Here is a 20,415-nt window from a genome sequence, read left to right as displayed (position 1 = left end):
GATGTGCTGCTCTGTCATTAACTCCTAAGTTTAGGGAAAGTTCAAACAAAAGAGGACAGTTCAGAGAAGACTTGAGAATTAGCTTATTTTGAACAAACATCTCAGACTTTCTGAGCTTCAGCACCTCCAGCAACATATTTTAACAACAAGCAACTCAAGAGATCCAGAAGTTGGAGAGAGTTAGCTTTAGCTGAGCCAAAGAACATGTGGGATGCTAACCTAGCAAACATTTCAGACTTTTCTCTGTGAATTCTGAGAAATAATTTACTATTTAATGACAGAGCTACACATCTTAACTCAGTCTCATTAAAACAGACTCTAATTCAGTGTCATCCATCCATATTAAAGTGCAGTTACCCAAAATGTTTGTTGCATGAGCTCCAACAAAACCTGTCCAGGTAGAAGGCCACTTTGACAAACAGGAAGTGGAAGATTCCAAGCAGATTTATAGAAGGGGGAACCGGACTGTACTAAGTGTGGTGGAGTATAGAGGGGTGTTTTGTGGGTTTTTAAGGCTGATAGTGATTATTAGTGAGACATTTGGAGTAGATATTAATTTGCAGTAACTGAAAGTATTTAAAATCTTGGAGTTAAACTTAGAAGAACACAAACTTTAACAGAAAACTTTGTTGATACGTTATTGTTTTGTTTACAGATGTTACGTTAAAGGAGTTTTATTCGTGACGGATAACCAATCAAATCACTCCAGAAGACAGAGCGACCACAGTTAGATAAAGGTTCAGAGCCAAAGTAGCGCCATTTTAAAATGTATTTATTACAGTAAATCAGTAAAAAATAAAATACTGATAATCGGTAAATCAGTCAGCCCACAATTACTACAATTCTACAATGTATGTGTCTTTCCTTTGACTTGTTATTTGTACAATATACGATGTATATGATGGTGTTTCTTCATACCAAAGGCTATACTATGATGTTTTCTCAGAGACATATGATGCTACTCTGTTTGTTCTGGCCCTGGGCCACTGCACTCCTCCTCTGTTGTTTTCTGGATTGTACTCAGCTGCATGTCTTCGTCCACCCGGCCTCCGTTGACTCGTCCCGCCTGCCGTCTCTGGAGCTGAAGCTGGATTGGAACAGACCAAAGTATAGTCCAATCACGATGCCAGCTGCCTCTCAAAAGGTTCCTTCATCTGGCAGGTGGCGGCACTTCTTCTGAGGGGAAGCTGAGCTGGCCCGGCAGAACTTTGGAGATGTGTTCCAGTGGTTGGTGGATGTGTGGGGAGATAGAGAGGGACCTTTGAATTGTTCAGAAAGGAAAACAGGAAACCCATTGGTAGTTTTAGTTTAGGGTGCTACTGTGGTGTGTTTTTGGGTTTTAAGAGGGAACAGGAAGAGTTTTTTTTCGTATTGATTATCTTTTACTTTGTTCCTGGTTGGAATGCCCATCAATGTCAACGTGAAGTTCACTTTTAGATCTGTTTATTTTTATTTTACTAACACCCATTTGCTTTTAACCCCCTCTTATATTGTGTTGTTGTAAACTTCCTCTTTCAAATAAATACAAGTCTAACCCTCTGGAAACCAGCGTTTGGACTGTTTTTGTGTTGCTCCTCACCTACTTCAGACAGCCAGGACATAACAATGTTTTGTGGACCAAAGGCTATACTACGACATTTTTAAAGCGACATGCTATACTATGACGTTTTTAGAGCGGCATGCTATACTATGATGTTTTCAGAGCGACATGCTATACTATGACGTTTTTTGGACAACATGATATGACGTTTTTTGAGCAACATGCTATACTATGATGTTTTTTTGGCGACGTGCTATAGCATGATGTTTTTTGAGCGACGTGCTATACTATGATGTTTTTAGAGTGACATGCTATACTATGACGTTTTTAGAGCGACATGCTATACTATGACGTTTTTAGAGCGAAATGCTATACTATGACGTTTTTTGGGCGACATGCTATACTACGACATTTTTAGAGTGACATGCTACAGTATGACGTTTTTAGAGCGACATGCTATACTATGATGTTTTTAGAGTGACATGCTATACTATGACGTTTTTAGAGTGACATGCTATACTACGACATTTTTAGAGTGACATGCTATACTCTGACGTTTTTTGGGTGACATGCTAAACTATGACGTTTTTTGAACCAAAGGCTATATGATGACGTTTTTTGGGCGACATGCTACACTATGAAGTTTTTTCAGCCACATGCTATACTATGATGATTTTTTGGCGACATGCTATACTATGATGTTTTTTGAGCGAAATGCTATACTATGACGTTTTTAGAATGACATGCTATACAATGACGTTTTTAGAGTGACATGCTATAGTATGACGTTTTTAGAGTGACATGCTATACTATGACGTTTTTAGAGTGACATGCTATACTATAACGTTTTTAGAGCGACATGCTATACTATGACGTTTTTAGAGCGACATGCTATACTATAACGTTTTTAGAGCGACATGCTATACTATAACGTTTTTAGAGCGACGTGCTATATTCTGACGTTGTTAGGGCGACATGCTATACTATGACGTTTTTAGAGCGACATGCTATACTATGACGTTTTTTGGACGACATGCTATACTATGACGTTTTTAGAGCGACATGCTATAGTATGACGTTTTTAGAGCGACATGCTATACTATGACGTTTTCAGAGCGACATGCTATACTATGACGCTTTTTGGACGACGTGCTATAGCATGATGTTTTTTGAACGACATGCTATACTAAGACGTTTTTAGAGCGACATGCTCTACTATGATGTTTTTAGAGCGACATGCTATAGTATGACGTTTTAAGAGTGACATGCTATACTATGACGTTTTTTGGGCGACATGCTATACTCCGACATTTTTAGAGCGACATGCTATAGTATGACGTTTTTAGAGTGACACGTATACTATGACGTCTTTAGAGCGACATGCCATACTCTGACGTTTTTAGAGCGACATGCTATACTACGATGTTCTTTGGACGACATGCTAAACTATGACGTTTTTTGGATGACATGCTATACTATGACGTTTTTAGAGCGACATGCTATACTACGATGTTCTTTGGACGACATGCTATACGATGACGTTTTTTGGATGACATGCTATACTATGACGTTTTTAGAGCGACATGCTATACTATGATGTTCTTTGGACGACATGCTAAACTATGACGTTTTTTGGGCGACATGTTATATTATGATGTTTTTAGAACAACATGCTATACTATGACGTTTTTAGAGCGACATGCTATACTATGATGTTTTTTGGGCGACATGCTAAACTATGACGTTTTTTGGGCGACATGTATATTATGTTTTTAGAACAACATGCTATACTATGACGTTTTTTGGGCGACATGTATATTATGTTTTTAGAACAACATGCTATACTATGACGTTTTTTGGGCGACATGCTATACTATGATGTTTTTTGGGCGACATGCTATACTATGACGTTTTTAGAGCGACATGCTATACTATGATGTTTTTAGAGTGACATGCTAAACTATGACGTTTTTTGGGCGACATGTATATTATGTTTTTAGAACAACATGCTATACTATGACGTTTTTTGGGCGACATGCTATAGTGGACGTTTTTAGAACGACATGCTATACTATGACCTTTTTTTGGACCAAAGGCTATACTATGATGTTTTTTTTGGGCGACATGCTATACTATGACATTTTGTTGAACGACATGCTATACTATGACAATGTTAGAGCGACAAGCTATACTATGACGTTTTTTGAACCACATGCTATACTATGACGTTTTTTGGGTGACACTTTATACTATAGGCTTTTTAAATTGACATATTACTATGACTTTTTTTGTTTTAGTTTTTTTGTTGTTTTTTAGCAACATATTATAAGAATTTGAACAGTTTTAAAAATTACTATACTTTTATTTGTGCAATGAAATATTATTCTATGGCATTTTTTCGATGACATATTATACTCTGATGTTTTCTTGAAAAACATACTATTTTTGACAATATACTGCACTATGACATTTTTTGAACCACATATCATACATGACAATTTTAGGCAACATCCTATCATTTTGCACTTTTTGAACCACATAATAATCTGTTTGGGTTTTTTTTTTTTTGCCAAGCTATATTATGAACTACAGGCCATACTATGTTATTCTTGAAAAGTATTCTATACTTTGACATTTTCTGAACTACCTCCTATGGCGTTATACACAGAGTGCTTTGGTTACATGTTGATTTATAATCTAGATTTTTTTCTGCTTTGTTTTTTGACGGGATTACCACAGACCTGACCGTGAACACTGTTGACACCCACCCGAGGGAGACGCTGCCTAAGATCTCATGGCTGCTTGGTCGTGGTCTTTCTAGTCCTGCTCCAGAACGCCTTCATCAACTACATCTTCTTTTGAAGAGGCCCTCAGATGCTGCAATCTCTGACCTTAAGGAGGAACTGCTACTTTCACTCTGTAACGAGACGGCAGTTATTTTAAAGACCCAGCTCCTAGCGGCTTTGAATGAAAGTTTAACATCCATCAAAAAGGAACTACAGACAGTTAAATCTGAGCTGTCGGTCAGTATTTCAAACATCAAGTTCGACCCGGCTGCCCTAAAGCACACTGTGGGTGAAACGGAAACGTCACTCTCCACATCACCGACGACATCGTCACACTCCAAAGCAGAGCACCTGTCTGCTGAACTTTTAAAAGTGGACTATAAATGTGAAGAATGTGAGCAGCAGCAGTCTGTGAGCAGCGGAACAGATGTGATCAGAAAGAAGTCATTTTCTTTTTTCTTTTCTTTCTGGTTGACTTGATGCTGTTAGATGCAGATGTTGGAGCTGATTCTGATCTTTCAGGATAAAAAGCTGCTTTTCCTTCACAGACTGTTCAGGAAATTATTCTCTCAGGTTTTCTCTGCTATTTATATTTTTATTATCTGTGATTACTTCATTATTTCTTTATTGTAAAATAAAGCTTGAGGCATAAAGACTCATTTAGTTATTTTATTCCTGAAATCTTTGACGTAGCAGAACTAAACTTCCATTTTCCTTCTTGTACTTCTGATACTAGAAATAAACGTATCTTCAACACAGATCATCTGGTTTTAATGAATCAGCAGCAGCATCACAACAAATGAGACAATTTTCAACAAATTAATGAAACTGATGTCATTTAAAACTATCAGTCTGTTTTAGTGTCAAATTAAAGCTGATTACTGACAACTAGAACATTAACGTTACTGTTTTAATCACATTTAAGTTTCCTGAACGTTACATTAATTTCAACCAGCCACAGTTTTATGAACCACATCACAGTAACACAACACACTTCAGCTGTTTACATGAAACTCAACACATTAGCTTGATGCTACGTTAGCTTTAATCAGTCTACGACTGAGCAGCTAGCTCGGTTAGCATTGCTAACATTAAAGCTAATATTTACTATGCTAACTTTCTTCTCTGGTCAACACACACGGAAACAAACTCCACCAACATCTGGAGTGCATGGCACACATTACATCTGACACTAAAGCTGCATATAAAGTGCATTAAAAGCGGCACCGATACGAAAATAAACATTTACTTACCGAACTATCAGAGTCCTTTCAGTGTCTGCTGGTAGAATCAGCCGAAGGCAGAAAACTGGTTAAAAAAAAAGCCAACGGGCAGGAAAACTGTCTGTGGAAAATGTTCTGCTGCTCCACCGATAAATAAACCAACAGTTATTATATCAGAATTAATCCAAACGAGGAAAGCAGAGTCTCTGCTGCCTCCTCCATAGGACCTGTCAATCATTCCAGACCGGACTGTCAATCAAGTAGCCCCGCCCCCTGGCTTCGCAAAACTTTAACGCTCTATAAAAAATCAATATTGATTTATTTTAGGATCGGCCACCTGATCTCTCATATTGACCATGAAAACTAACGGGAAAAAATGTATATACAGTCTATGCACCGTACTCTGTTTGGCTCCACACTTGCTGATGACCACTTCCGGTCTCAGAAAATGAAAAAACAGACCCTTTTTCGTTTCTGTCTCTTACTGATTTTACTTTTTTGTTATTCTAAATATAAAATGAAAATCAAAGCATTTAAAAAAAAAAAATCGTATATCCCTTTTTGATCATGAAAAGGAAAAACGCCTTGTATTTCAATTTCAATTTTTGTATTTTAAAACGAAAATCAAATAACCACTTGTTTTTTGTTTTTCAATACCCGTTTCAGAACGGAAAATCCAATTACCAGATCCGTACACGGACCAGAAAATCTCACATTTGTGCTTAAAATTCACCAGAAAGCAAAGTGTCTTAATCATGAAATTTCCTTAGTGATGCTGAAATGTGGAGACACTTCACCTTAGAAAACTTTGAAAAGTACTTTGCACTATTGTAAACTGTTTACATGCACTAATATCTTACTCCTGATGTTGAAGCTCACAGCTTTATCAAATTAAGTAAAATGCACAACAAAATACCTTTTGGAAAAATAATGATTCCATTTTTATTTTTTATTATAAGAACATACACCATGTAATATATTTAATATATATATTAACTATTAGTATAGAATTTGATTGTTTTACAATACACATTTAGAACTGGCAACAAAATAAAAATATCAGCTTTACAAACAAAGCGACATCTGAATGAGAAAATGGATGGATGGATGAATGGATGCATGAATAAATAAATACTTTGGCATGTTAACAATAAATTAAAACATTTTTTTTAAAATTCTCTGACAGCATTCACAAAGTAAACACCAATATTAAATGCAACTGATTTTTACCACAGTCATGGAACAATACTTGAAGGACAATTGACTAAAGTTTTTAGGATAATGAGTGACAGGATGGCGTGTCGAGGGTAAAAAGCATCTTGCATGTTCTCACAAACCCCAAATCTGCCAAAAACATCAAAACAGCTCGCCTCAAAAAACGCAGTTTGCAATTAATTTGGAGAATTTATCAAACTGAACCTTTCTTTTCCATCTCTCTGTCACGTTACAGAATCTGAACTAAGCCTTACATTTGGTCACTTAAATTGGACTTTGAGACCGCTGCCTCATCTGATCCCTCCTTTATCATAGTCGAGCAGAAATTAACCTTTGATTCAACAAACAGGCACCAGACAGTACAAGACAATACAAAAATCAGGGTGAGTACTCTGCACACATTTACAAAATATACAGCGGTCCACTGGATAATGAAAAGTAACTTAAGATAATGAAATCAGGCTTGTTTCTTCATATAAATCTGTGTGCAGACATCCATAAGTCACTTAAATATCAGGCTATGATTATACAAGTGTTAACATAATTTAATTCTCATAATTTAAACACATTTTGCTCTCAGTACACCACAGTTCACATGTAACAAATAAAGACATACTATTCGGCAGACGAGGCCATTCAAGAACATCAAAAACACTGTTGGAGGCTAAATCAATGACATGGCGCTAAAAGCTAAATTATTCTGTGGAGTTTGGGCTACATTTTGGGCTACCAGCCGGTGTCCTGAATCATGAAAATTAATCTGATTTTCAGGTGTTGTATGTAAAGAATATTAAAAATCTGCAGACATTCTTTCTTTCATTAAGGGAATACAAGGATAACGTGCTGATATATTTCTCTTTCTCATCTTGTGGACTATTAAAATAATTAATATAAACTATTATCACAATGTATTTTTCTCATAAATATAGTCTCTGATTGAATTCAGCTCTGCAATTTGGCTTGCAACTAAAACCATCTTTATCTCAAAATATTAAGTGCACTCGGATTAAGGGATTTCTGGGGGAAAAAAAATTTAGAAATGAAAGAAACTGTTTTTCAGTTATATTTGTTTTCACTTACTGACAAACATTAAGCGCAATATTCTCATACACCTGCTGACTACACAAACAACATAGTGAATACAGTCAGTAAGGCTCATAGCAGCAAACTGTGATTGTAAAGGCTTTGTGTCGTGTGTGTGTTTATGTGTTCGCTCATGTTTCACTCTGGTGCTGCTACAGCCGCTCACACTTTAGCTGGAAGGAAAAGAAGGCGACCGGCGCAATCACTTGTTCTCTATCAGCATCTGCACTTTGCACACCAGATCTCTGGCCAGAGTCAGAATCTGCTTGATGTTGTGGTGCTCGGCCATTTCTGGAAGACAAAAAAAAAAAAAACATCAATGGTTAATCTTTTCACAGATGCAAGAATGACAAAAGTCACAAAAAGCAAGAATATATCTCCTTAAATGTGTGGAGAAACACCCAAACAGAGGAGCCTGACTGAGCTCAAACTCAAATCCTTGTAGTCATGGTTGCTTAAGTTTTATTCTCTGTCTCAAATTTAGCTTTGCGTTTAATTTGAACTCATTTACAGAGATCAAATCATGATTAAAAGTTTTTGTGGATATGAATCACTCAAGTGCCTAACGTCGCATTGGTAAACCAATTACATCAGTGAGTCACTGTGAATAACTGCATCCACCTGCTGATAATCAAATCAAAACTCTTTAATTGTAAATCAGACAAGAGTGCATGCTCCAACACTTTAAACCCTTAAGCTGTTTTTTTTTTTTTCCACCTGAAAAAACTTCAGGCAGAACTGTGAAGTCAAACTGAACAGCCTTGGCCTTGACAGATAAGAGACATCAGAGAGAAATCTGAAATGCAATAAGTCTCTTTGTCCTCATCAGCAGGCCAGAGTGAGGGCTAAAAAACCCCCACTCCAGCAGAAACTGACATTTTTCCTTCCACCGAGTAAATGACAAAAATCTCAGCTGCAACTCTGCCAATTTTGATGAAACGAAGTAGTAGTTTCATACGGTGTCTTCAGTAAATGTGCTACGCTTGGCAACCTCAAAAAAAAAAAGGTGCTGATTATGTTTTTGGAACAGACGGTCCCAGTACAGGGTAGAAGAGGAAAATAAATTCATAACGCTGTTCACACAAACACTCTCTGCTCTTACATTAAGTTTGTTTTTTACTGAATCAACAAGCACAGCGGTTCTGAATGGCATTTGACAGTCAGGGAATAACCAGGACAACTTTTCCTGGTTAAATAAAATAAACAATTTCACAATCAGTGATGTTTGCATGACACAGTTTCAGGCTCCGTGGGATCAAAATCGGAGTAGTACTGTGGCTATTTTACGCTTTCATGAAGTTGTAGCCTTGTTTCTATTCTCTGAAGAGTCACCTCTGATTTGTTTCTGAGATTGAGAGGAAGCTCCTTGACATACACATCTTCAGGCATGACTCCAAGGTGGTGTTCGTGGAAGAGGCCCAGGATTGTCATTATCATTGTGAGCCTGAGGCCAAGGTTGAGAGAAATGACTCAAAGCTTCATTCACTCCTCCCTACCGGAACAAAAAGACTCCTCCAGGTTTGCAGCAGCAGGAGGAAAAGAAACCAGTACGATAGCTTCACAGTAGTAACTACTATTAATATGCACATAAATTTTAATCCACATTAAGGACAAATAGTCTTCTAACAACCAACAAATCAGTTTATGTTTAAACTGACACTGACAGCATTCTGATGCTGTCTAGTTTGGGAGATATTACACTTCCCTGAACAGGAAAGAGCAAAGATCTGAGACTGAGTGATTAAGTAAAGTGAGTCAGTGTGATTTTGTGTATTTGGCTGATAAAGTTGGGACAGAATCAAGCAACAGATCTTTTTTAAAGATGACTAAATTGCTGTAGCGGAAGTCACAAAATCATGACTTCTTGCGCTTAGTAGGAGTCAAACTCTTAAAATGTTGGATGATCTCCAGAATGTAGCTTCTTTGTTAGATTCGTGCCTCACATCTTTCAGCGGCGTGTTTGTACTGCAGGTTTTTTGTTACAGGTTTACAGTCTCTACACTTAAGCCAAGAGAACTCTGATGGTATCATTTTTGGTACTTTTGCAGTCTTGGCAATGTTCTTTTCGTCGCAGAATATATTATACAACTATATCCACAGGCTCACATGACAAATAGACCCAAATGTTGTGTGTAAAATTGGTGGGGCTGCCTCTTTAGGATAAAGAATACAATACTATGGTTTGATGTTTTGTTCATCATTTACCAACAATGAGGCCTCTAAATTCATTCTGCAGCATGACGAGCAGAGAAATTGCTGTTTTCTAGGACAAAATGTGATAAAACCAAGTATTACTTTGATTTAGTTTTGTTCTTTTGACTGCACTTGGTAAAAATAGTCATGGCACTATTTTGGTAAGCATTCTCGCTTGACTTTTGTGCCATTTTTTTTATTGTACAGCACTGTTTATATGAACTCCTGCTATATTCTAGTATATTTTACCATTGAAGAACTTAATGATGTCGGTGAAGTCCATGTTGTTCTCCAGGATGATGTCCCTGTACATCTCCACCAGCGCCAGAGCAATGAAGAGGACAAAGTGACTGGAGGAGACATACTTGGCTGCCCAGATGGTTTCCCAGACTGCAAACACGTCATCGTACACCAGCTCTGCAAGACAAAGGAGCGGAAGGTGATCAGTGTTTGAGGGTGGGAGGTGAGTTTGTGCAGCTATCAGTGGAGAGAGAAAGGAAGTATCCACTGAGAGGCCGAGCAGATACACTGAGAAAGTCGTGCTAATTGATAGAAGATGAAGCTACGGTATGATAGCTGATGGTTAAACCTGCAGCTTTAAACATAACAAGCTGTACAGCCAATTTATGGCGTTCATGCCAATTATTTCATAAGCAACTCCCACAAATAGTCTTCCAAAAATGTAACCGACTCCCAAATCCTGTCCAAGCCTTAGTAAGTGCATGTGTTGTTAACAAGCTGCCAAATGTTTTTTTTTTTTTTTATCCACAAACAGAGCTTAAAGAGGAGCGAGTCTTCTCTTCCTCTAATTGGCACAGACACCATAATACAGTGCTGTCACTTTACCTCGCTTGAAGTCGAGGAGAAACCAGCGGTAGCAGAAGTAGAAGTGGGTGTAGTCTCCGTTCTGGTGCATTAACTCAAACAGCTCAGAATCCAGGATCTGTGCCGAGAGAGGATCAGAGGAGATTCAGGAAAAAAAAGCAATAATGAGACCAGCTGAGAGAGAAAAATGTGGAAAAAAGAAGCTTGAAGAAATGAAGGGATTTAGCTGCACCAGAGTATGTGTAAAGATTTTACTACTGAGTCACCTGGATTAGAGAACGCATGTTGGCGAAGTGAGTGTCCATAGCTCCCCCGTGTGGGAAATTTTGATTCATTCTCTTCATGAGTTCGGTGAAACAGCTGAAAGCCAAGGCCTCTGAAAGCAGGACAGACAGAGGCAGCTGGAGTGAGAAAGTGAGTGGGCAAACTATCGACTGTTGTTGCATCAATAGCTGTAAAAAAAAAATACACCAAATGTCAGAGAAGATGGAAAACAAATAGTGAATCAGCGTGTCGACTCACCATCATCCAAAATGACAAGAAGCGGAGCCAGCAGGTCGCACATTCCCTGCACATAACCGATGTCAAGGTGCCTCCAGATATAACTGTAAATACACAACCAAGACAAGCAAACTTAACTTGGCTGTGTCTCTCTCTGAGTCATACGCTGCTGTCCAGATTGATTTACAGATATTTTTATATTTGTATTCAACACTGAAGCCATGGATTTAAATCCAACATTCACAATTTATCAGGGCAAGTGGTTGTACTATTTGCGATTAGGCTTTTTGAAGTTGCAAAAAATAACATTTTTTGTCCTAACAGGTTTGAGGTGGGTGTGGAGGATGAAGGTGCACTTGGGAGGAAAATGAAGACAGCTTTAATTAATATAAGCTGCCATTAAAACAATGCTATTTAAGGCTAAGGCTAGTATTCTGAGCATTTTTTTCTTCTTACTAAAAAAAAAAAAAATCCATGAGAAGTCCAACAAAAATGTGTTAAATGTGCATTTGTCAGTTGGTTAATACAGTAAATTTGCCTGTGGTTCCTACTGAAGACCTGAATATTTGAATACAGGTCCTGATTATATTATTTCACTGTAGCTTTTAGAGAAGGTTACTCAGATAGGAGTAAACAGCGCAATGAATGAATAAATAAGCATTTTTATGTAAGTGTCATATATCTACTGTAGCCTGCGTGGGTTTTCTCTGACTGCTCAGGCTTTTCACATAGACATGCCGCAGGTTAACTGGCGACTTTGAATTGGCTGTAGTTGCAAGCATGAACATGCATGCTGTCTGTTTTTTTTGTGTTAGAAATGTGATGTACAGGCCCTGTGTCTCTGTCAGTGTCAGCTAGAATAGGCCAGAGGATAAAGCGGTGTATAGAAAATGGATGGATAGATGGATGGTTTATTTAGTAAAATTTTCATCTGAATGAGTTAAACTAAAGTGAAATAAATGGTGGTGTGTACTGTTATTTAACTGTGTGCTAATGCTTTATTGAAGGTGTATGATTGCAATAATTTAGACCAAATCTACAAAATAAGACAGCTTTATTGCAGAACTTATATATCAATCAAATTATTAAATATGTTTGACTGTAACTATTAGGTCGTTGTGTAAAGTGTTGCTCTGCAAAACATAGAGTGAAAATGTCTGTAAATGTATCGTTTTTGCACTTTATGTGTATTTAGATAATTTATTGCATTTACGGTTTTTGTTTGCCAGCCATTACTGAACGAATAATGAATTGAATTTGAACATTTTTTTCCAGTTTTTTCAGTGTATGTGGGCTCACAAGACACCACAGAAGACGCAGAAAATAAAAAGAAAAGAAGCTAATATATGTTCCCTTGCACACTGTGTAAGATATGATGTGAACAAATGAAAACATACAGCGCTCTGTTGCCCACACGGAGGCATAATTACATACATAATTAAAATAATCTACTGTGCCTGTGCTTTTTGTAATGAAGCAACATGTCGTCCAGTGTATCAGAGTGGCTCCCTGATGTGTTTTTAATAGTTTGTGGGCAACAGAGGAGCTCTGCGGAACAGAAGAATAAAATATACCAGGCTTTAGCTACAAAAGCACCACTTGTTAATGAGCAGCTAATTGCTGGTTTTGGTCTTTTCAAAGGATTTGAATAAATGGATCATTTATATGATTTATTTGAACAAGATATGCAGTGAAAAGTAATGAAGCAAGACTAGGGTGGGAACATCATTAGCACATTTTCATTTCTGAAAATGACGAGCAATTTTCTGTAAACATGACCATTGGGCCATTAAGTCCCTGCTGCTGTAGGTGTTTTACCTGCACATAATGTTGCGCAGTTTCTCCAGGTTGGCAGGAGTGAAGTACCAGTAGTTCCGGTCACAGCGTTGGACATCCTTTTCAATGCGGTGCAGATTCAGTGTGTACAAGTCCAATAGCTCTTGCTGTATCAAAGAAAATTATGATAATGAATAAAACAGTTTGGAGCCTGAATGAATTTAATCGCTAAAAAAAATGTGTGCTTACAGTGAAAGGACTCCCAGACGATTCTTGGGAGGTCACTTCATTCTTTGCGTTTTCAGCCAGAGAGTCGAAGGCAGGGTAAATGCTCTCCATCTCCGGCTCTGACAAGATGGACTCAGTGCCCTCTGGGCTCAGCTTTCCCTGCTCCTCCTCCTGCCTGAGCTCCACGCGAGGGGCCGAGTCCTCAGAGGAAGACGACGTTTCACAGTGTCCCTTCCTGCTGCTCCAAGGCACCATGGAAACTTTGGCTTTAGGGATCTCCTCCATCTCTATGGCTGAGGGAGACTCATCAGACTCAGTCATGACCTGAGGCTCGTCTTTCTGTGATGCACAGCAGACTTCTCTTCCTCTTGAACCGGTGTCAGATGAGAGAGCGAGTTTCTTTTCCATTTCAGGAGCTCCAGGACCTTTGAATATTTCACCTTTGTCCATTTTCTTCATCTCTTCCATATTTGCATCTTTGAGCTTTGGCACTTCCTCAATGCTCACTTCTACTTCATGATGTTGTGCAGTGAGTTCTGCTTTTAATTGTGTTACAGCTGTTGGTTCTGCCATAGCACCCACATCAGACACTTCTTTTCCTGTTTCCACTGACTCTGTTGTAATAGCTTCTAACTTCTGAGTATTTTCTTGAGTTTCAGGCAGCAAACTTGTCTCTTTTTTGTCTGTGTTATCATCAGTCTTACTAATGTCTGCATCAGGTGCTTTCCCCTCCTCTTTGTCCTTCACTTCGTCTTTCTCCTGGTTGTCCATTTGCTCTGTTGCTCCTCCTGCAGGTTTAACAGAGCTCTGTGACACCTGAGGAACAGCTGCAGGTCTGGGAGTGGTATCGGTTGCAGCGCTGTCCTCGGTGCTGAAGGATCCGTCCGACAGACCAGATGTGACAGAGAAGTTGCGGGAGGAAGGATGTCCCGAGTCTGGAGAGCTCGTCCCGTTCTGCAGAGCTCCATTGGGCATCTTCGGCACCTGTTTGGCCTCTTCGCTCTTGGGCTCCGTTTCAATCTGGTCCACCTCCTCTACGGACTCAAACACCTGAAAGAACAAGCCAAAGGGAAGCAGACTACTCCAGGGGAAGGGATGGGAGGATGTGAAGAACTAGCAGGAGAGAGAGGAGCAGTGGTTCAAAATGTCGAGATCAAACGCATCACTTTAGTCAAACATTGAGAAATATGGCAGAAAAGATGAGGATATTAGCATTTTGAAAACTAACAGAAATACAGTTTAGTAGGTTTGGAAGACCATTTTATTCTATTAAGGCTTTAATATGTTGAGTTTTTGATACCTGTGTGCTGCTGCTGGAGTCACTCTGCAGGCGAGCCAGACTCTGCCTGTCTGAGCTCTGGGAGGACTGGGACTGCAGAATGAAGATATTCGAGATAAAAATATATATAAATATTAATACATGACAACTTTTTCTTCATACATCATATTATATGTTTCCTCGTGTGCAGCGCTCATATTAAAAAGCGTACTCCAGCGAGGGGTCAAAATGAAAGCACAAGGCAATAATGGTACGATTCTAATACAGGTCAAGCTTTAAAGAAAAGAGTAACTTTGTGAAAATAGCTTTCAATAACCTTTGCCAAGAGCTGTGTGTATGACATTTACTGTGTGTATTCCTGCTCCCGAAGAAGAACATTTCACGTGTTGCAACCTTTCTACCGCCATCAGCCCATAAAAAAGTCAAGCCTCATGTTCTCTTCATGGACAGATTACCAGTAAAGACACATCCACATTTCTTTTCACTGATTTCTCTTCAGTATCCGGCTACACTGTGAGTTAAATGTGGATATTTTCTGTGTAAATCTGCTTGTGTATGCATTCCTGCTGTACCTCATTGCTCACAGTGGAGTCGTGATGGGTCATCTTTTGACTGGAACTGTCCATGCTGGCCCCAGACGAGCACTTTGCTAATGCGGCAGCATGCTGCTCCTTCTCTCGCTGCCGGACAATTTCCTCGCAGCCGAGCCACTCACGCATCGTCTGCTGGTAGCCAACTCTCACCTGCTCGTCCACCTGGTGTAAAAGTGAGGGATCAAAGGTGATTGTTTAGGTGGAGAATGCTTCTGAAGCAAAGTCACAATCATGGAAACAACAAACCTCCTTCCTCTCGGCCTCTGACATTCCAAACTGGTAATGACCCAGCAGGAAAGGCCAAACTTCTTTACGCAGTGACGGGTCCACACCACCGAAGTAGACCAGACGCAGCAGCTCCTGCTCCTTGTAGGCCTGAAGATGCAAAACATGCCTTTGGTCAACTCAGTGCTTGTCTTTTGGTCAATCTTGATGTTTGATTCATTTTAACCCTCTGAGAAACCATTTGGCAGGCTCAGAGTCATGTTATTTTCAAAAAAATTGCCATATCACAACATTTTTTAAAGCCATAAATTAAAAAAAGAAAAAACAAAAAGAATCATCAGATTTTCAACTTCCTGAAAAACTGTCAAGTGAGTTACTAACCGAACCGTTTTAGTGTGTTTATGTCGTGTGTTTGCACTCGTATTCATTTGTTAAATAATTTTTTTCATTAATTGTTATATAATAAAGCACTTTGTAATTTGGATTTCAAAAATTGTTATACAAATGAAATTATTCTTATTATTACTTTATTCTACATGTCTCTTTAAAAAAACTGCCAAAAAAAGGTTTGCTTGAACCAGATTCTGAAAAAACTAAAAATTCTGAATACATGTAGCCAAGATTCGCACAGCTATGACCACCAGTTATATGAGCAAAAAGTGCCAAGAAACTGCTTGGGGTTTAGAGGGTATGTCTATGTTTAAAACATTAATTAGTGCTTCACAAATTATGTATAAAAAACAATCTATATTTTATTAGGAATATCTGGCAATAAATAGGTTTTCATTCTTAATTCCAACTATCCTTGACTGCAGGTAAATGTGCCCAGATAAACTGTAGACGTGGACTCTGGGATTGACAGGTCCATTAGTCATGCTTCATGTGCACTGTTGTGAGACTAATGGTGTGAAGCACATGATCAGCGGAGGATGAATATGGATGAGACAGAAGACTGACAGAGTGAAAGAGAGACGCTGGGAGTGGACAACACACCGTCAGTGGTCAGTAGTGTTGCGGTGAAGTGACACCAGCGATACATACTGTTTGGTCCTGCAGGAACTTCTGCCACACGTCTGTGCTGAGCCCTTCATAGGCGTCACAGGGGGCGTCGGGCGCCACGATGGTGTGATTGACGAGAGCAGAGAGGTGTGTTCGCACAGTGGACAGGTGACGGCAGTATGCCAACCCTGGTTCACAACACACTGAATTATTTAATACCTCTGCAGAAGCAAGCGGTCATTAAAATGTGGACATTATGCTGTGGCTACTCCAACAGTTTCATAGTGGAGGTGAATATTTATGGCGCGTCACTGTAAACAGGAATGACTCACAGCCATAAAATGCCCTGGAGATGATCTGATACTTCATGTTGTCACATAGCAGCTTCAAAGGAGCCCTGTGGGAAGATACAACACAGATTATTTGATATAGAAGAAACACAAGTCTTCTGGTGTCTTTTCTTTAAACACTGCCAACAGATTGTCATTGTCATTAAACTGATCTAGTGCATGAGAAGCGTTTGAGAAGAACTTATGTTATCTTTAATTTATAATAAACTGTCTGTACAGTTTTAGAACGTTCTCCTTGAACTGAGAAGTTCCCAGTCAGACAATTCAACTCCAACGGCCTCTTTGTAACAGCCATAGTGTCCAGAGACCAACTAAACCTTTGGCAACACGGCTTTTAGCATTTATGCTCCGAACCGCTGGAACTTTCTGTCTGACGACCTGAAAGCAGCGGGAAGTGTAGAAATCTTTGAAGGAAAATATAAAACAATCTCTGAAAGTATGCTATACAGTCATGACTTATTTTGTTGTATTCATGTATTTAATTGTTTTGATATTGTAATGTTTCAATTTATTTAAATTTATTTCTGTCTTTTTAAGAATTTTTAAGAAGTTTTTTTATTATTTTATTGCACAGCCAGGATTTGCGTTTTAATGTAATTTTATCTGTTTATTTAAATTATTATTTCATGTTTTGCCTTTTTAACCTTTTTAGCTATTCCTTTTTAACTTACCTTTTTTTTTAAAAAAAAAACTCTATTTCTCTTCTTTTGTCTTTTTATTAACTCATCAGCCATCTGGTGAGCACAGGTATGACAGATGCTGTGCAAATGAAGTTGGACTGATTGATTGACTATTTGTAGTCGGATTTCCAACTTGGAAAGTCACAGAAAGTCAAAGAACATCACCAACATTGACCTAATAATCCAAGCTGGCTGCTCAGCTAATAACAGTAAAAGCTGCAGTAATATACAGTTTATGAGCACTTCTGTCTTTTTTGTGTTACCAAATCATACAGTCATACAGACAGCACTGTTTGACTTCTACGTGAGGACATGCTGCTGCAGTGCTTGTATGCACAAAATACAGCACAGTGTGGTGTTATCAACTGGTACTGCAATTGCATATTAATTGCAAACCTAAACACAACGTTTTCCTCCGAGATGAGCATCTGAGTTCTCTGTCTTGTTGTTGTGCAACACTTAGACTCGACAATAAAACAGCTCTGAATAGAAACTGAAAGGAGAATGTCGTGATGCTTTGTAACACCTGAACCTGCCAATTGTGTTCGGCAACAAGCCCAGTGTTGTCAAACTGTGTGCATACATAGTAGAAGTGTACTATGTGGGTAAAAACCTTATTGTGGGGCAAAGTCAGCAAACTTTTGCTCAAATTGCAGTTGTGGCTCTCTCCCCACACATTTCAACTGGAGCCTGATACTATTAATCTGAATTAACTGGCCAGGGTGTTACCTAGATGGGTGCTGAGTTCTGACTTCTGATTTAAACGGAATGCTGCATTTAGTGTTGCCGTTGACCTTTAATTAAATGATAAACTATTGTTCTGCCATACAGAGCAAATAGGCTAAGCAGCTTGCCTTTTTCTACAGCCGTCAACCATTTTATCTGCTTTGCTTATCACCTGCTTCTCCCAACACCTTCTCATTCCAGCAAGGTAAATGTCACATAATTATCTTCTGTGTAGTTGCCAGGTTCATGTATCTTTGTTCCATCCTCGGTTTCCTCTGTATTGTTGAGGATGTCAGGTGAGTTAGTGTGTTTCTGTGCGTTTCCTTGTCACGATCTGACACCACTCAGTCTAGCTCGGAGCGCGTTTATCTCTCACCTCTCATGGTTGCATCCCTTGGGTGTCGCCCCGTCAGAGAAGCTCCCCTGAGAGCAGGAGGAACACGACGACTTCCTGAGAGTGGGATGCCACATCGTAGCTCCCTGATCCATCAGATCCAGAGGAGTCACTGCACAAAAACACACGCCGACATAATCACTTTAGATCCACACACTGCACACACTACCAAGAACAATCATGTCAGCATTTAGATTCAGCTGTAAACATTTTTGCATAAGCAGAATTACACTGATCAGTTGTGATCTGCTTGAAGCACTTCAAATTACAGTTTATTTGTGCTTTATTCCTGTTAGAGCAAAAACAAAGCACATAAACAAAGGCAATAATGCAATCGGGAAATTGAGGGGCAGTTTGAAAGCATGAAGCCAGCATACTTAGTCACATTATTATAGAGGAAAAGATCAATTGAGCAAGAGTTCAGGAGCCATATTTGATCAATCCACCCATTGCCAGTTAAAAGGTTACTGTGTTGTGATGCAGTAAAAAACAGTGTGACACAATGTGGCTTTAATAACGCGGCACATCAATAAACGTTGCTGGAGGCACAGGACAGCCCAGGAGGATATTAGATGCAAGGAATTAAAGCAAGGCAAGCTGACAGATGGACAGATGAGTCGAGGTGTGACAGTGTTACAGCTGCTTTCTGTGAATGAGGGGGATTCTTCAGGACAGCTGCAGGACCCCCTGGGCACAACCAGAGTCCCTGTATTGGAGGGAGACTGTCGACTCCGGTGAAGGGAGAGGGAGGAAGTCAGGTGGGAAGGATGGGTTACAGTCACTGTAACAAACAACGAGCAATGTTTTCATCAAAATGCAACGATCTGGAGAGGCCTGTGGCCGCTGTTCATCCTCCTTCTCTGGAGGAGAAACTCACCAAACTCCGAATGGCTGTTTGGAAAGAGGATGCGGAAGACATAGTCTGTGGCCTCGTCCTCCTCCTTATCTGAAACCGAGTCTGAGGATCCAGATCCCTGAGGAACTCTCTTTCGCAGCTTGGGAAACACTTTTCCCTGCAACGAAAAAGAAATGTTCTTAAAGTGATGCCAGCGACAAAAATGCTCAACCGTTCAGCTTAGTTAAGCCATCCTTTGAATTAAAGTTGATGAGTGTCTGTATGATTAAGCCTATTAATAGTAGCTGAACATGCGTGGGTGGTTTTCATTATCCAGTTTAGCTGCAGATAAAAAAGCTGTTCAGGGTTTAACAAAAGCATCCATTCAACAAAGGAGACACTTTTTGTGTGGTGGTGCGGAGACAGCAACTCATCAGTGTCGCTTCAGACAATACTGCAGTGAGGCAGGGCATCCACTTCCAAACCTAAATCTCTTTTTTATTGATTTATTGATCAGATAATGCAGATTTAGCCAATTAGGGCTGTTTTCTGGAAGAAGGGTAAATGTATGTGTTGTGTTGTGTTGTGTTGTGGACCTCCTGTGCTGACCTTTCCCCTCTGGGACCAGAGTGGAGGGTCCAGCTGGCCGTGAGGAAGCAGGCCGTTCTCCAGGCAGGAGAGGAACTGGAGCAAATGGCCTCCTCTGGGGAAGCGAAGCGGAGGTCTTTGGATCCCATCCTGACTGACCAGCACCACCGTCCCCCCACTGTCCACTGCAGGAGACGTACAAGAGATGATTCCTTTAATAACTTGTTCAAATTTTCCCCTTTTGTTGCTTTTCAACATTTAATCATGGTCAATATAATTTGGCTTTTTTGACCAATAATTACAAAAAAGACTCTTGAAAGTCAAAGTGAAAAGTGACTTTTACAAAGTAATGTCAATTAATCAAAATTCTAAAATG

General features: G+C 39.3%; 1 protein-coding gene across 4 annotated transcripts in view; it reads right to left on the bottom strand.

Moving 5' to 3' along the window:
- Positions 1-6,462: 6,462 nt before the first annotated feature.
- sgsm1a (small G protein signaling modulator 1a) overlaps positions 6,463-20,415 on the bottom strand; it is a 39,147-nt gene continuing 25,194 nt past the window's right edge. Inside the window, exons 11-26 of one of the 4 annotated variants that reach the window (XM_023269907.3) lie at positions 20,061-20,224; positions 19,494-19,629; positions 19,254-19,397; positions 18,599-18,728; positions 16,799-16,863; positions 16,509-16,654; positions 15,489-15,617; positions 15,222-15,404; positions 14,671-14,742; positions 13,392-14,483; positions 13,185-13,309; positions 11,388-11,470; positions 11,132-11,241; positions 10,887-10,983; positions 10,290-10,457; positions 6,463-8,138 (exon numbers count right to left, since the gene is read on the bottom strand). In XM_023269907.3, the coding sequence (XP_023125675.2) occupies positions 8,050-8,138; positions 10,290-10,457; positions 10,887-10,983; positions 11,132-11,241; positions 11,388-11,470; positions 13,185-13,309; positions 13,392-14,483; positions 14,671-14,742; positions 15,222-15,404; positions 15,489-15,617; positions 16,509-16,654; positions 16,799-16,863; positions 18,599-18,728; positions 19,254-19,397; positions 19,494-19,629; positions 20,061-20,224 (2,933 nt within the window). In that variant the 3' untranslated portion in view covers positions 6,463-8,049. The remainder of the gene's footprint in view (positions 8,139-10,289; positions 10,458-10,886; positions 10,984-11,131; positions 11,242-11,387; positions 11,471-13,184; positions 13,310-13,391; positions 14,484-14,670; positions 14,743-15,221; positions 15,405-15,488; positions 15,618-16,508; positions 16,655-16,798; positions 16,864-18,598; positions 18,729-19,253; positions 19,398-19,493; positions 19,630-20,060; positions 20,225-20,415) is intronic. The other 3 variants (XM_023269910.3, XM_023269912.3, XM_023269913.3) reach the window with 3 other exon arrangements.

Source organism: Amphiprion ocellaris, chromosome 6 (assembly GCF_022539595.1).
Source record: "Amphiprion ocellaris isolate individual 3 ecotype Okinawa chromosome 6, ASM2253959v1, whole genome shotgun sequence".
NCBI lineage: Eukaryota > Metazoa > Chordata > Actinopteri > Pomacentridae > Amphiprion > Amphiprion ocellaris.
The sequence above is the reverse complement of the archived record's forward strand: the minus strand, read 5'-3'. Positions and strand labels throughout refer to the sequence as shown.